The following is a 17288-nucleotide window of genomic DNA, read 5'->3' on the forward strand; positions in this document are numbered from 1 at the left end:
ACACCCATATAAGATAGCAAGCTTAATCAATAAATGTATTCTGACTGCCCCACGACCAGCTATTCCCTTATCTTTCTCCCTCTCCCTGGGTCTTCCTATTCCCTAAGACATAACACTATTGAAATTAGGCCAATTAATAACCTTAAACTGGCCTCTAAGTGAAAGGAAGAGTTGCATAGCTCTCATTTTAAATCAAAAGCTAGAGAGGCGCCTGGGTGGCTTAGTCAGTTAAGCATCTGACTCTTGATTTTGGCTCAGGTCATGAACTCAGGGTCCTGGGATTGAATCCTGTATTGGGCTTCATGTTCAGTTGCGAGTCTGCTTAAGGATTTCCTCTCCTCTCCCTCTGCCCCTATTCTTGTCATTCTCTCTCTTTAAAATAAAAAAATTACTACTTAAATTACTTTAAAAAAATCAAAAGCTAGAAATAATTAAGCTTACTGAGGAAGGTATATTGAAAACCGAGGTAGGGTGAAAGCTAGGCCTCTTATACCAGGTTAGCCAAGATGTGAATACAAAGGAAACGTTCTTGAAGTAAATTAAAAGAGCCACTCCAGTGAACACACCAATGTGGAAAGTGGAACCATCTTATTTCTGATATGAAGAAAGCTTCAGTGGTCTGAAAAAAGACCAAACCAGCCACAACATTGCCTTCAGCCAAGGACTAATCCAGAGCAAAGCCGTAACTCTTTTCAATTCTATGAAGGCTAAGAGGTAAGGAAGCTGCAGAAGAAAAGTTGGAAGCTAGCAGAGGCTGGCTCATGAAGTTTAAGAAAAGAAGCCATCTCCGTAACATAAAAGTGTAAGGCAAAGAAGCAAGTGTTGATGTAGAAGTCGCAGTATGTCACCCAGAAGATCTAGCTTCAGGTAAACAACCAGATTTTCAATGCAGATGGAACAGTCTTATAGTAAAACAAAATGCCATTTCCGACTTTCATAGCTAGAGAGGAGAAGTCAATGCCTGGCTTCAAAGCTTGCAATGACAGGCTGCCCTCTTGTTAGGGGCTAGTGCAGCTGGTGACTATGATTTGAAGCCAGTGCTCATTCACCATTCCAAAAACCCTAAAGCCCTTCAGAATTAAGCTAAATCACCTCTGCTTGTGTTCCCTAAATGGAACAGCAAGGCCTGGATGACACTGTATCTGTTTATAACATGTTATTGAATATTTTAAGCCAGCTGTTTTGATCTATTGCTCAGGAAAAAATAAATCCCTTTCAAAATATTATTGTGCCTGGTCACCCAAGAGTTCTGATGGAGGTATACAAGATGAATGTTGTTTTCTTGCATGCTAACACAACAGCCATTCTGTAAGCCATGGACCAAAGAGTCAATTTGACTTTCCAGTTTTGTTATTTAAGAAATATACTTTGCAAGGCTATAGCTGCCATAGATAGTGATTCCCCCACGGATCTACACAAAGTAAATTGAAAACCTTCTGGAAAGGATTCACTTTTCTAGATGCCAATAAGAACATTCCTGATTCATGGGAAGAGGTCAAATACCAACATTAACGGGGGTTTGGAATAAGTGGATTCCAGTCCACATGGAGGGCTTTGAGGGTTTTAAGACTTGTGTGGAGGAAGTAACTACAGATGTGGTGGAAACAGCAAGAGAACTAGAATTAGAAGTAGAGCCTGAAGGGTCATCTTGTTGGCTCAAGTAGGTTAAGTGTCCAATTCTTGGTTTCAGCTCAGGTCGTGATCTCAGGGTCATGGATCCAGTCTCACGTGGGGCTCTGTGCTCAGTGAGGAGTCTGCTTGAGATTCTTTCCTTCTGCCCCTCCCCCACTCAAGCCTGTTCTCATACTCTCTCAAGTAAATAAATAAATCTTAAAAAAAAAAAAAAGTGCAGCCTGAAGATGGGACTGAACTGATGCAATCTCATGATAAAACTTTAACAGATGAGAAATTGCTTCTTATAGGTGAGCAAAGAACATGGTTTCTTGAGATGGAAACTGCTCCTCGTGAAGATGCTGTGCAGACTGCTGACATGATGACAAAGGATTTAGACTATGACACAGCTGATAAAACAGAGGCAGGGTTTGAGAAGATCGGCTCCAATTCTGGAAGTTCTACGTGCTTAAAATGCTATCAAACAGCATCACAAGCTACAGAGAAGTCGCTGGTGAAAAGAAGAGTCAACTGATGCAGCAAATAGCACTGTTGACTTATTTTAAGAAACTGCCATAGCAATATCTGAATTTCTGAAGGCCCTAGTCTTCAGACCCTGATTTGTCAGCAGCCAGCATCACTGAGGCAAGACCCTCCACCAGTAAAAGGATTACAAGTCACTGAAAGCTTAGCATTTTTTAGCAATAAAGCATCTCTTAATTAACATATGCATATTGTCTTTTAGATATAATGCTATTGAATATTTAACAGACTACAGTACAGTGATAAACATAAACTTTATATGCATCAGGAAACCAAAAAATTAATTTGATTTCCTTTATGGTAGTATTCAATTTATTGTGGTGGTCTGGAACCAAACCCATCATATCTCCAAGGTATGCCAGGATTAGAATAAAAAAGCCAGCTGATTAACGGAGCACAAAAACTGATACTTGAAATTTTTCTATATGAAATTTCCTGAGGGCTTACCTTCCCTAATCTGGGAATCTTATAAAGTCAAATGTGAAAGTCACTTTTGGCTAACTCATTCAAACATGTTCTTAATACCTACTGCATGTTTTAGGTAATTTGCTATGTTGTAGGCACACAGAAGGAGGTGTAAGCCAAGAATCTGCAAATGGAGAGTTGATAGATATTTCTAAAAACTAACGTGAAGTGTACTCAGTTACAAAGTAAATGAAGGACAGCTGAAGTCACTGACTTATTTCTAACACAGTAAAAGTTACTTTGAGCGCCTGATTTTAGCAGGCTGATAAAGTAGTCAGGTGTGCCACATAAAAAACTAGCAATATTTCTTCTAGACATCTTGAGATAGACATAGAAATGTGGGGAAAATGTTGAAGTCTGATTGAAAAAACATTCTATCGCTTATTTGGGAAATCATTTTGGGTGGCTGATACCCTGCTAAATTCAGTTTGGGGTTGATTAAGATGCCAGAGATCAGGGTTTGTTCAGAGGCCTCATATCACCATCATCCAGAGTAAAATCGTCATTTTTCAAGTTGCATAAAGGCCAATATGATTTTTGTGCCCATAGGAGACAATACAACTCCTCCAAATAAACAATTCTTTAAAGATATGCTGTCCTGGGGTGCCTGGGTGGCTCAGTGGGTTAAAGCCTCTGCCTTTGGCTCAGATCATGATCCCACGGTCCTGGGATTGAGCCCCACATTGGGCTCCCTGCTCAGTGGGGAGCCTGCTTCTCCCTCTCCCTCTGCCTGCCACTCTGCCTACTTGTACTCTCTCTCTGTCAAATAAATAAATAAAATCTTAAAAAAAAAAAAAAAAAGAAGTGCTATCCAACAGGACTTTCTGTGACAACAGAAATGTTCTGTATCTGCATGTCCAATGCAGTACTAGCCACTGAGGGCTACTGAGCACTGACAATAGTGAGACTAGTGTCTCACTAGCAACACTGTCTTAGTCTTAGCTAGTGAGATTAAGACACTGAATTTTTATTTATACTCTAATGAATTTAAATGTGAATAGCCAGATGTGGCTAGTGGCTACCGACTGTATGGGATAGTGCAGCTCTAGAACCTAATAATTAACCAAGTTTAAACAAAATAAGGTTTGCTTTATTTATGCTAAGGAGAAGAAAAAAGCCGCTTGAATTAACCCTGGAGAATAATCTCTAAGGTAAAAAGAAATGGCTTTAAGATACGGTCTGCAGGGGCGCCTGCGTGGTTCAGTGGGTTAAGCCTCTGCCTTCGGCTCAGGTCATGATTTTAGGGTCCTGGGATCGAGCCCTGCATCAGGCTCTCTGTTCGGCCGGGAGCCTGCTTCCCCCTCTCTCTGCCTGCCTCTTTGCCTACTTGTGCTCTCTCTCTCTGTCAAAAAACAACAACAACAACAACAACAACAACAACAACAACTTAAAAAAAATATACGGTCTGCACAAGTCAGTAATAATTAGCAGAACTTGGGGTCCTCTATCATATTCACAACTTCAGTCTTTAGGATGTAAGCAACCCACAACTTCTTGAATTTATATTTTTTTGGTCTGCTTATTCAACATTTTTTTTTTTTAAATTTGAGTGGGAGAGAGCCCATGCGCATGAATGGGGGAGGAGAAGAGAGAGAGGGAGAGGACCAAGCAGACGTCATGCTGAGCATGGAGCCTGATGCAGGACTGGATCCCACAACCCTGAGATGGTGACCTAGTAGAAACTAAGAGTCAGACACTTAACCAAATGAGTCACCCAGGTGTCCCTCAACATCTCTAATAAACATTTTAAATTATTTCCACTTTATTCTACATTATCTGGCTAGCACATCAAACATATCTGAAGGAGAAAGCAACAGCGTATCTTTGGGAAGAAATAAAGGAACTTCATAATTCTTGAGTACTTCTATATACCAAGTTCTTCTTTTATCATCATCCTTATAAAGCAGATATCACCATCCCCTCATTTCAGAGGAGGAAATTGAAGTTCTGGCATGCCAAACAGCTGAACTACAAGCATACAGGTGGGCAATGACACAGCTACCAGATGAACCAAAACCTGGTTGATCCCTCAAACTTGTGTTTTTTTTTTTTTTTAAGATTTTATTTATTTATTTGACAGACAGAGATCACAAGTAGGCAGAGAGTCAGGCAGAGAGAGAGAGAGGAGGAAGCAGGCTCCCCGCTGAGCAGAGAGCCCGATGCGGGACTTGATCCCAGGACCCTGAGATCATGACCCGAGCCGAAGGCAGCGGCTTAACCCACTGAGCCACCCAGGCGCCCCTGGTTTGTTTTTTTTGCCTACTATATTACACTGCCTTCCACATCCACTTTACAATGTAATTTTCAGAAATAAATTCCACAGTAAAAATAATGGTAATCCTTAATTTTCCTCCCTCAATTTCTTCCACTGGTCTGTCCATCCATCTTCTGCCTCATTTGATAAAGAAAAAGAAGGAAGGAAGGAAGGAAGGAAGGAAGGAAGGAAGGAAGGAAAAAAGGAAGGAAGGAGAGAAAGAAAAAGGAAGAAAGAAAGAAAGGAAGGAAAAGATAAAGAAAAAGAAAAAATAAAGAAAGAATGTGGTGTTTATAGATTGGTTTTAGACTATTTAAAAAGATCTAAGGGTATTACATTTAAAAATACTGTTTCCTTTCCGTTTTTAAACTACAGATTTTTAAATAATAAGCTCCTAGGACTTTAAATCACAAGGAGTTACCCAAAGAGATACTTTAAAATTTCCTGCAAATGATTTATTAAAAATATTGAAAAAGGCTGGGCGCCTGCCTGGCTCAGAGGGTTAAGCCTCTGCCTTCGGCGCGGGTCATGATCTCAGGGTCCTGGGATCGAGTTCTACATCAGGCTCTCTGCTCAGCGGGGAGCCTGCTTCCTCCTCTCTCACTCTTTGCCTGCCTCTCTATCTGCTTGTGATCTCTGTCTGTCAAATAAATAAATAAAATTTAAAAAAAAAGAAAAAAAATATTGAAAAAGGCAATTTCCAAATGCCATCTAAAATACTTGTTTCATTAGGAAAAAAACAGGAACAAAACAAAAAATTAAAAACCCCTCAACTGTAGAACTCATGTCATCAACCCTATGTGTTACTCAGTTTTTATTTTATTCGCATAGTAAAACCTTCCCAAAGAAGAAACTAACATGTGTCATACGCTATGGAATTAAGCACAGCCACACAAGCACTTAAGGAAAATAAGGCAACACTTTACGAGCATCACAAAGTTTAAAAGTAAATTAACAGGTTGGAAAAAAAGCTATCTTTTTGATGGGGCATCTATAACATGGTGTATTTTTAGTGTTCTAAGTAATGGTAATCTTTTGAAATTTTGAGATTTTGTGTCTCAATGTAGATGACTAAAAAAAAAGTGCGGGGGGTGGCGGGGAGACGGCTGCAGTCCTTCAGTATTTTACAAGAATTTAGTGGTTATGATCATTATAGTCCTGGTTAACACTGACAGGGTTCCAATCCTGGTGCAATCCTTACTGGTTCTGTGACTTTGGGCAAGGCATTCTGACTCACTTTTGTCATCTGAAAAATGGGGATCAAAATTCCTAAGGTTGTTGGGAGGATTAAATGAGTTAATATAATATAATATGAGGTACTTGGATTATTCATGGAAGTAAGGTTCTATTTTTTTTTCTAATTATCTACAGAACCGAAAAGACAAATAAGATAAAATAATTAACCTTAACTGACATTGGTGGATAGATTTTTTTAAAAGCTTTTTAAAAAATTTTAAGTATTTTCTAAACCCAACATGGGGTTTGAACTTATAACCCCAAGATCAAGAGCTGCATACTCTACTGACTGAGCCAGCTAGGCACCCCAGCCCATGGATATTTTTTAAAGAGATGCCATAAGATGCCATATAATAAGTAATAATTAGTAATATATTTTACTGAGGACATCACAAAAGAAATGTTGGGGTAGTAAGAATGTCTGAAAGATATGTCAATATATTATGCTGAGAGCATACTATAGTAAATAAGCAATAGTTTTTGTATCTTACGGGATGTTTCAAAAAATATAAAACAATGGGAGAAGTTGAGTAAGCTGTCTGACTATAATTCCAACTGGAAAATGGCATCTGAGATGGTTGTTTGGGTATACTGTAATATGGGCTCCACAACGCACAGATCATAGAAGGCTTCTAGAACTTAGAATGGAAGTCTTCCTTATAGAACGTATTTTCAACTGCATGTGGATTGTTATGCTGAGTTTTCCAAAAGAGCACATTAGAGCATTTCTCCTACAGTATTACTTCAAATCTTTTTGCCTTCTTAAGGACTCCTTTATTTCCAAGTACTCTAGCTGCTCTTAGAATAATTTTTCCCTACTCTAACCTGATGAAGGGAAAAGACAAAAAAAGGAAAAGAGAAACAAGACAGAAGAATGCCTTGATATTACACGCCACCGATCTCCAAACAGGTTTAAGTGTTGTCAGGGCCCATAAGGCTCTTGCTAGTGCTGTGCATATGGCAGTTCAACTCAGGCTACTCACCCCTCTCCTGACTTGAGGGGAGAACAGCAATGAGAAATCCTTATCTAGCCCCAGGCTGTGCAGAGAACTCTGACACTCAAGGAAAGACGACAGATGGAAAGTTCCTGGGTACTCAAGGAAGAAGAGTGAAGATGATTGGAAAAACTGAAGAATCTCTGCACTGGCAGGCACCTTAGAGGTCACTCAGTCTGGCCCTTTTTGTCCTGTAGGCTTCCTCTTCACTGCATCTCTGAGAGATGGCCCCTCAGCCTCTGCCTGAACACCACAATAACTGGGATCTTACTTCTTTGAGCCTGCTTGCTCCAAGCCAGAAATCTGAGCTATATCATAGATTTCCACATCATTTTCCTATCAAATTAACCATTACGCCTTATGTATTTTGCCTCTTAAATCTGTTTACTGTTCCCCCTCCCATTACCTTAGTTGAGGCCTTTCTCATCTCCTTACATGGTCCTGCCAAAGTACCCAACTACTAGATTTCACCTCAAACACTTCACCTCCAATCCATCTTTCATGGCAGCCTATAAAGCGGATGTTCTAAAACACAAATTATAGCACATTATCCCTCGGCTTAAAACCTTCTGATGGGTTACTATCACAGAGAGCAAAAAAGTCTCAGGTTTTAGCTTGAAACACACACTCATCGAACTCTGCTGCTCATAGCAGCATGAAACGGCTGTGGTAGCCCAGGCACCGTGCTTGTTCCAGGGTTCGTGCTTTTGCTCCTGTTGCTGCCTTGGGTTGGAATACTCTTTGTTCCCTCTGTCCACCAGCTAAGTTAGTTCAGGAACTAGCTTCCAAAAGGCATCTTTTGGCACCCTCTCCTGGGTAATATAAAAAATATTCCATGTGTGTATCACTGTATTTATGATATACTACCGAAATCCTCCCGGTGAGTCCCTCAAGCAGGGACCATGTCACACCCTTAGCGCATGGCACAGGACTCATGGTAGCAAGTGTTCAGTATATGCCTAGTAAACACAAGGACTTTTTCTGAGGTGTATTAAAATTTATGGTTCCACACCTGCTGTTGTACGGAAGTGCTGAATCACTATGCTGTACACCTGAAACATATTACACTGTATGTTGACGAACTGGAATTTAAAGAAAAAAAAAAACTTAAAAAAAAAGAAAAATTATGGCTCCCATTGTCCAACTTTTGCTCCATGCAGCAATAAAAACCATCTCACCAGGGAAATCAAGCATTTGGGTAGTGCATAAAAAGGCAAAGTTTAAATACTATTTATATGACATTTTCTACTTACCTAAGTTGCTGTAGGTTGCACTACAGGGATTCAGGTCAATAGTATCTGAAACGTCTTCTTTTTCCTCGTCCCCTTCCAGTCCAGGTAGGGGCAAGGCTGCTGTGATGGGAGGGCAGGCTCCGTCATCTTGCCTCGCAACAACGGATCTTGGATCCCGAGGAGAGAAGTCCTCTGTCACTTCATGGGTCTTGTGACTGAAACAAATCAGACTGTGGTCACAGTGGCATTCAAAGGTCTGGTTAAAATTTAGATTTATGGAAGACATATACTTGCCAAAAATGTAATTAACAAGCCCCAGAGTCGCCATAATGGGTCCTATGGCCTGAAATACTTGTCTGAATAGAGGGCAGTCCTTCATCTAGGCTGATCCTCCTATTTATCTTGATTCCTACACATTGAGAATCCAGTTCGATAGAGGAGGCATAGTAATCTCAGAAGGAAGCCTGAGAATAAGAAGGTAAGAAATGAAACTAAGGCAGGAGGTGGTGATGGTAGTGGTGAAGGCTGAATGCTTAACTGGTTAAAGACAAAGCACCCACATGCTTACATGCTTGGTGAAGTATTTGGCATATTTACTATACTGTAGTACTGTAACATCAAATAATTTACTATATAAACTTACTTTATTTCATATATAGAGTTTACTACATGCTAAAGTATTCAGTAAAGGATCAGGAATAAAGCTGGGATTAGACTAAATAAGGAGGTTAAGCAATTGCTTCAGAACGTAAACTGCGGCCAGCAAAATCTTGTTGTCAGGAGGACAGAATCCACAGCCTTTGCCCGAATGCATGCAGTAGGCAAGGTGAATGAAAATGAAAGGTCTGCATTCTCGTTAATCTTCTCAATTAAAATGAACCTGAAAGATCCTGTTGGCCACATACCACAGTGTGGCATCCATACTACTTTGTGTTTCCAATCTTGTTTCACTGCTGCCTGCTCATTTGCTTATAGCTATCTCTTCCAGTCTTCCCCACTTCCCATCCTGCCTGAACTGTCAATGCTTTGCTATAAGTACAAGGGGATGGGATGGTCATTTAATGTTGGTAGAGAAAACTAGCCTAGTTAGAAAATCTCACTGGGCTAGCCAACAAAACAAATTTAAAATCAGGCATCTCTAACAGTTTCTGAGAGTGTTCTTACACTGTCACACACTCACCAACCCTTCTTTCCCCCTTTTTTGGTTTTGTTTTAATGTGGGCAAAGAGAAAGAAGGAAACATCTTATATACTATAGCATGTTATTTCTGGATTTTTCAATTGGCAGTGAATCATAGTGACATTTACAAGTTTCTTTAAAAGAGGTACTTTGTTTGATCATGTGTCATCTGAACATATATCACCTGTGGACTTGAGGGAGTAGATCTGAAAAAGGAGTACCTTCTTATCAATCTTTCATTATGGAAATTATGCGTGTGTCTGAACAAAAAAATAAGCCTTGAAGTCTGCTGGATACACAACTTCAAAAATACTCTTTCAGAGCTGGCAGAGCCAGAGGTCTCTCTGTACTGGGAGTGAGCAATGAGCTGGAGCTTCCTTTCTGGGATTTGGCTCTCGAGGACAGTGGTAAGGTGGAAAGGAGCCACTCCACTGGCGGCCAGTAGGGTGGTGTATGTAAAGGAGGCCTCACACAGTAGAGCATGCTGCCTCTTAATGGGCTGCCCTAGGACATCAACCCGAAAAAAGGGCTCCAAACAAAACTGGTTTCTCATAATATGGAGCATTACAAAATCACAGTGAGAAGGGGCCTTCGCTGCCCTGCCATTAGCAAAGACAAAGCAAAGTGACACTTCTGAGACCCTCTCAAATACCACATAGTGTCAAGGCTATAGGTCACTGGATAGTTACCAACATGCTTCAGAAGGAAAATGATCTTTATTGGGCAAAAGTTAATGTAAGTCATTTCTGATTTCAAAGTACAAGTATATATCTAAACATAAAGTGACATTCATTTCTTATTTTAGAGTTAATTTGAGAGGTTTCCTAAAATGCTGTTTTTAGGCTTCTAACCTCTGCAAGCTTGCTCTCGCCTTTTCTCTTTCCCCAATCTCCTCATTATTACTAAGACAGCTCTCTTTTCCATTATCAAAAGGGATTAGCAAAGGTTGGTTCAGAAACCAAGACTATACCCTCCCTTGTCTGTTTTCCTCCATGCAATGGGCTATTTACCATGAGCCTCAGCTATTGTGAAGACTACAGAAAGAGTTACTGCTATTAAACCATGAAGAATTCCCTGGGCCTGCTCCTCACATACATGAAACACAGCTCTGTGCTCCTATGGGCTTCTCACTACAAAATACGGATGCTAAAAAGCAAGAAATGTTAAAGACTCACCCACTGTACTCACTCATACAATTCCCCATTAAAGGGTAGTCTACAGGGCCGCCTTCGGTCTGTTAATCATGTCCTGAAGCTCTGATATACCAGAGATCCCACTGAGCTCAGGAAAACTACAGGTTGGGTAAGATACAGGTTTCGAATTCTGCACCTTAATATCATCCACTGCACCTTGACCTTTACCTTAGGGGTTTGGTCTGGGAAATGTGCCAAACTACCTCTGGGAAGCAAAGTGAAAACTAGTTTTATTAACTCTTTGAGGATCAGGGCAGGACAACCTATATTCCACATAAAGGTTAGTTTTCATAAGCACGTTTTAAGTAAGTACACTGGTATATTATATCACCAATTAAAAGAATCATCAACTATAAAGAACTATGCAAAGGGAGCTGATGAAAGTGAAATCACAAGGAATTGCAAATGGATGCTAAGATGTTTAATCAGCAGTGACAGCAGAGTCTAAAAGGAAGAATTTTTTAAAAAAATGCATCAATGATATGTCATGTCTTGATGCTTGAGGGAGGAACAGCTCTATGTACGATGAAAATGGTAAAAGAGATGAGAAATGGAGAGGCTTTGAGAGTTCAAGCTTAGATGTGGTAACATGCTATGACTGAAAAATGAAAAAGAACTGAGAACAGCATCAGAGAAGGTTGACTCAGTCACTCTGTATCAATAGACAAACTGTCTAGGAAGAAAGAAAGAAGTAAAATTTGACAATTTAAGGCATATTAATTTTTTAAGGGAATATAATTTTTGACCATTGATTTCTTTGTGCCATGTTTAGATATGAAATCCGAAAACCCTCCCAGGGGTGCCTGGGTGGCTCAGTGGGTTAAGCCTCTGCCTTCAGCTCAGGTCATGGTCTCAGGGTCCTGGGATCGAGCCCCACATTGGGCTCTCTGCTCAAGCAGGGAGCCTGCTTCCCCTCTCTCTCTGCCTGCCTCTCTCCTACTTGTGATCTCTGTCAAATAAATAAACAAAATCTTTAAAAAAAAAAGATATTTTTTTAAAAAAGAAAACCCTCCCAAATAATAAAATGACACTTTCCAAATACAGATTTTATCTCCTAACAAAGGGGTTCATCACCAGTATTTCATCAAGAAATGTTTAAGGTAATGGACACCAAAATGAGAATCCGAGAAACCAGGTTCTGATTTCCTATTCCTTGATCATCTGTACCAACTAGAGGACAGCCTCAGAAAGGAGATAATGAACAAAATGAAAATGTCCCCCATTTCCTCCATGAAACAGAAAGTTTAAAAAGAACTTTAAAATGAAATTATAAGAAACTTGTTAGAATTTCTAATATACTATATCTTAGCACATCTTGAAATAACAAATATGACAAGGATAACTAGATTTTTCTCAGGTAAGTACAATTTGATATTCATTGTTATAAAACAGAACTATTAACTAATAAATGGCCCACATAGAGGAAGTTATATCTTTTCTATTTCTACGAGTTAAATTCATGTTTAAATAATCCCTAGGTCTATAGTGCTATGCAGAATGTCTACAGTAACTATGGCATTGATACCTAGGTCCTTAATTGTCAGGCTGAGTCACACCCCGATTTAGCCTACTATTTTCCTGGACCCTCAGCATTTACTCTGTTTTCATAATGGAAGACAACACAAGTTCGTGTGTACCTCAGACTCCTCAACTGACTTTTTCCTTAATGACCAGTTTATAATTGAGATTTGGGATGGATAACCCAACACTTAAAAAATCAGGTCATAATCTCCAGGAAGACATCTCATTTTCTGAACATGGAGAATGAACTTAATGTGTTCAAAGGAAACTGTAACATTGTTACAGATTTGTCTGCTCTACAAACGAATCCCTTGGTAAGGTTATCTCTCATCAGTCTGCAACATTCATCCATAATTCAAAGCTGCACAAGCAATCTCCTGTGGGAAGCTCACTTGGTTTACCCCAGGTGGTGGGATTAATCATTACACACCATCAAATGAAAATGATTTTTTTTTTTTCTGGCAAATTCCTTCAATAAGATTTTTGTAAAAATTCTGTTAAATGTCTGAATGTACTTTTTTTTTTTTTTTTTATAAAAAAGGCAAATCAAATTCTGCATTAGAGTCCTTTATGCATCCAAGTATTTCCACAATTTCTGTTCAACTTTATCTTCAAATTCAACCACTTCCATTCAGCTTCAGAAGGGACAGTAAATGAAATCAAGCTTCAACAGAGACCATCTGTCTCTTTGGGCAAATGGTATTCTAACCTCCCATTTGCCAGCTCTCTTCGGCAACAACATTTGTCTCTATTTGCCGAAGACAGCCAATTAATAAATGTGTGATTTTTAAAACCTCCTTTTACTCCTAAAATCCAGATCAAGGCATATCAGAAACAGCATATCACAGTTTTCTTAACTGGTTTCAGAGCTGCTGATTTCTGGGGTTGTGGGGGATGATGGGCTTTTGTAGAGCTGGAATATATACCAACACATGAGGAGAGTTCAAAGTTATCAAATCCCACACCTTTAATCTATCAGAAGGAGGAAAAACTCTGTCTCTCTCTGTCCCTGTAACCCCTGCCAATGTGACATTTCCTAATCCTATCTTGGTTTCCAGGTCATCAATTTGATTTTGCTATATTTTCCAATTACTGGCATTCTCAGGTAGAAAAGTGTTGTGTCCATTGATCACTATCTTAGTGTCTCCAATTTTCCACTAAGCCTTCTGTAGTCTTTCACTGAAACCTTCAAACTTCTTCTTCTGAACTGAGATTAACCTTTCACTGAGATCTGATGGGTTCTTCCTAATATGTCTAACAGAAGTTGGTCAAACAAAGGTAGCTCTTACTAGTGTGAATGAAGTGGCTGGGTCTTGAAATGAGGAAGACTGGTAGCCATGAGCAAGGTCCTGAATAGACTCTAATCTTCAGACACTGCATGGTTTCACTTTTTCTTTTTTAAAAATAGATGTGAATAGCAAATTAAAAGTGTCTTTAAAGCACCGGACCGCAAGACAGAAAAGTAGATAAAAACATGGGCCACTGTAAATCACTGTCATGTTCATAATACTAAGAAAAATTACAGTTTTAAAATCCTATGAAATACGAAGTCAGAATGGGATCTGTGCAAATCAACAGAGAAGATAAACTAATCTGGGAAAAGAGCAATAAAAGAAGGCTGCCTTTCTCAACAGCATTACAGCAGGAGCCTCTCATCACCATTTAGGCCTTGGCTCACTTCTAAAGAAAGGTGTGACATACTGATGTATATGTCCTGAGAAAGCAAGATATTAGAAGAAAAGGACTACCCAAGGGAGGATAGGGGCCCTTGACTTTTTATGCATGCGCAGAAGCACTGGAGAAGCAACTTCTCCACTTTCCTCTTGTCTCCCTCCACTGCCTGTCTGCCCTTCGAGTCAGAGGAGGGAGAGGAGTATGTCACACCATGCTCTGAAAACACTGCGGGCTCATGGAGGGGACGGGAATCTGCTCCTACTCGACACTGCACAAGCTGCACGCTTTCCCAGTTAATTCGCCAAAACACTTCAGGGGGTTGAGGCAGTTGCTTTCATTTTGCAGATAGGGAAATTGAGCTCAGACGAAGTGAAATGAGTTGCCCGGGGTTACGAGGGTAACGTGGTAGTAGAGTCGGGATCTGAACTGGATTGTCTCCGAACTGACCCCCACCACACTGGCACCATAATGCAAGTCTGGTATATGGTAAAGACTCGACCGTAAATGCCTGATTGTGAAGATGAAGAAGTAAGAGAGCTTTGCAAAGAACAGAATTATTATTAAAATTATTAGAAGCTATTATTAAAGGGTATTAATGGCTACAGATGTGTCTACTTTTGAAAAATTCTAAACAACGTAGTTATTTACATTGCAAAAGGATTTCTTCAAAAAGGAGCTGCTTTAGTACAGAAAGACTGTGTTCACAGATGCACCATCACAACCGCCTCTGCATTTGCTGAGAGTACGGTACTGTACTTAGATATATGTCTCCTAACGATATCACTCCAAGTAAGGCTTGTTATTCCTGTAACAGGGAATCTGAACAGCAGCCAAAACGTACATAGTACTTATTGTGTGTCTGTTCTAAGCCAGGATTCTCAAAAGTGGCGCTACTGACATTTCGGACCAGATAATACTTGCTGTGAAGGGATGTCCTGTGCATGGTAGGATCCTACTAGCATCTCTTGCCTCTACCCAGGTGTTGGAACCACTCTCTCCTTCCCTAGTCATGATGACCAAATGGTCTCAGACACTGTCATGCCTTGGGTGGAGGTAGGGAGGGGAGAACAAAATCTACCCTCTTCTCACAGTTTTTCCTAAATTCTTCTAAGTCTCACTATAATGCTCTAGGCAGATTGTTTTCTCTCTTTTACAAATGAAGAAATTAGAGTCCAGAGAGGTTAAGTCATTTGCCTCAGGTAACACAGCTGCTAACTGGTGGAAGAGAGATTAAAACCTAGGGTCTGTGGTCTAAACAGATACCCTACTCTGCCTCTCAGTTTACAGATGAGGTAACCTGAACCAGGGCTTGTCCAAGATGACAGAGCTAATAAGTGGTGAAAGCAGGATTCAAATCCAGGTCTGAGTGACTTCAAAGTCAATGTTCTAAAATATTATGCTAATTGTTATTAGGCTGTAGTGTGACTAAGAATTACCTTGGGAACTTGCTAAAGATGCAGATTTGCGGCTCCCACCTCTAGGGACAAATTTAACAGCTCTGGGGGATGGCCCAGGAATCTGAATTTATATAAACAACCCAGGAGATTCTGACACAGTTGGTCCTAGTGCCTCAAGTATAAAAAGGATCAAGGTGTAAAAAGTGAGCATGAAAATTTTAAGTTGTGGGGGCGCCTGGGTGGCTCAGTGGGTTAAGCCTCTGCCTTCAGCTCAGGTCATGATCCCAGAGTCCTGGGATCAAGCCCCACGTGGGACTCTCTGCTCAGCAGGGAGCCTGATTCCCCATCTCTCTCTCTGCCTGCCTCTCTGCTTACTTGTGATCTGTCAAATAAATAAATAAAATCTTTAAAAAAAAAAAAGAAAAGAAAATTTTAAGTTGGAGCATTGCCGCTCAAAAGTGACATAAAGGGAAACAAAATAATTCAAGTAGTCACAGATGAGAGATTCATAAAGGGCTATTAAAAAAAGAGGAGGGGGCTGTTTTGGAACCAATCCTTACCTTCTGAGGTTTATTCTTAGAATACAATTATACAAACTCACAATATGTTAGAAAACAAGGATTTGGTCTAGTATGACATTCACAGTTTTTAGTTGGAGCCCTGTCTGGATAAAGTTACCTCTGAAAATAAGAAGCAGCATCTGTGAGAGAAGCAATAGGTGGAGTCTCCCGACATGCAGCATGACCTCAATTCCCAGTATCAACAGAGGACAGAGATGAGCAAAAAGGGCAGACCGCTCTGACTGAGAAAGCTGCTACAAGAGGGACCTTGGATGCTGGGCCAGGGTTCTTTTCCTAAAATCTCTATTTTGTTCTGCTGTTCCTCTGTTCCACATCCTTGTGACCTGTCAAGGTCATATCTGAACTACCTAAAGGTCTTCAAGGCCTTTCACAATGAGGCTGCAATGTATGTTTCCCTCCTTACTCCAAATTTTTCAACACACAAATCCTTTAGCTCCACACAAACCAATGTATTTCTACATCGTAATTTCCTATACCTTGGACACACTATATTCTCCATCTGTGCTGAACCTACTTTCTCTGTCTACCTAGAGTTGCTTCCCTTCTTTTCATCATCTACTTCAAACTCAGTCATTAAAGACTATGCAGGCCTCAAGTTGGCCAAGACATCTTTGTGTCTTCAGGACTCTTCCTTCTCTGAACACTGATAACAGGTGTTCTGGAAAAACATTCATATCCCCCCATTCATATGTTGAAGCCCTAAACCCCAGTGTGGCCATATTTGGAGATACTTAAGATTAAATGAGGGGATAAGGGTGGGACCCTGTCCTATAGGATTACTGTACTCACAACAAAAGATACCAGAGGGCTTGGTCTGTCTCTCCCTCTGCACACAAGGAAAGTGAGGACATAACGAGAAGGTGGTCATTTCTGCAAGGTAGGAAGAGAGTCGTCACCAGAAACCAGTTCAACTGGAACCCTGACCTTGGATTTCTGCCCTCCAGAACTGTGAGCAAATACATTTTTGTTGTTTAAGTCACCCAGTCTGTGGTATTTTATTTATGGTAGCCCACACAGACTAATACGAAGGGACAGAGAATTATAGCAAACACCCAATAAATGGGTGTTGAATAAATCATATCAGGTGGGATCTGGACAGCAAGGCACTAGAGGATATTACTACAGTTCTGTACCTGCATTCCTCCCAGTAAAATCCCAGCCTGCACCACCATGGAGACTGGCATCAGGACAGGTTCCAGTGTGGGGCAGGCCATCTCCCTGATGCAGACTGGAGCTTTGTCCCTGTGCCAGCAGCACAGAAAGGCCAAAGACTGACTCCTGAGGCTCTTTTAATACAGGAGAACTAGACTGGGAGTGGGGAGCGGACCAGTGTGCACCACTGTTATGTTGTTGTTGTTTAAAGATTTTATTTATTTATCTGACAGACAGAGATCACAAGTAGGCAGA

The 17288-nt window shown here is 40.4% G+C and overlaps 1 protein-coding gene across 5 annotated transcripts in view; it reads right to left on the minus strand.

Moving 5' to 3' along the window:
- Positions 1-17288, minus strand: part of PEAK1 (pseudopodium enriched atypical kinase 1) — a 306975-nt gene that overhangs the window by 40553 nt on the left and 249134 nt on the right. For all 5 annotated transcript variants that reach the window (XM_032342363.1, XM_032342360.1, XM_032342362.1 and 2 more), the window contains one exon: positions 8358-8551. In XM_032342363.1, coding sequence (XP_032198254.1) covers positions 8358-8551 — 194 coding nt within the window. The remainder of the gene's footprint in view (positions 1-8357; positions 8552-17288) is intronic.

Source organism: Mustela erminea, chromosome 5 (assembly GCF_009829155.1).
Source record: "Mustela erminea isolate mMusErm1 chromosome 5, mMusErm1.Pri, whole genome shotgun sequence".
Classification (NCBI taxonomy): Eukaryota; Metazoa; Chordata; class Mammalia; order Carnivora; family Mustelidae; genus Mustela; species Mustela erminea.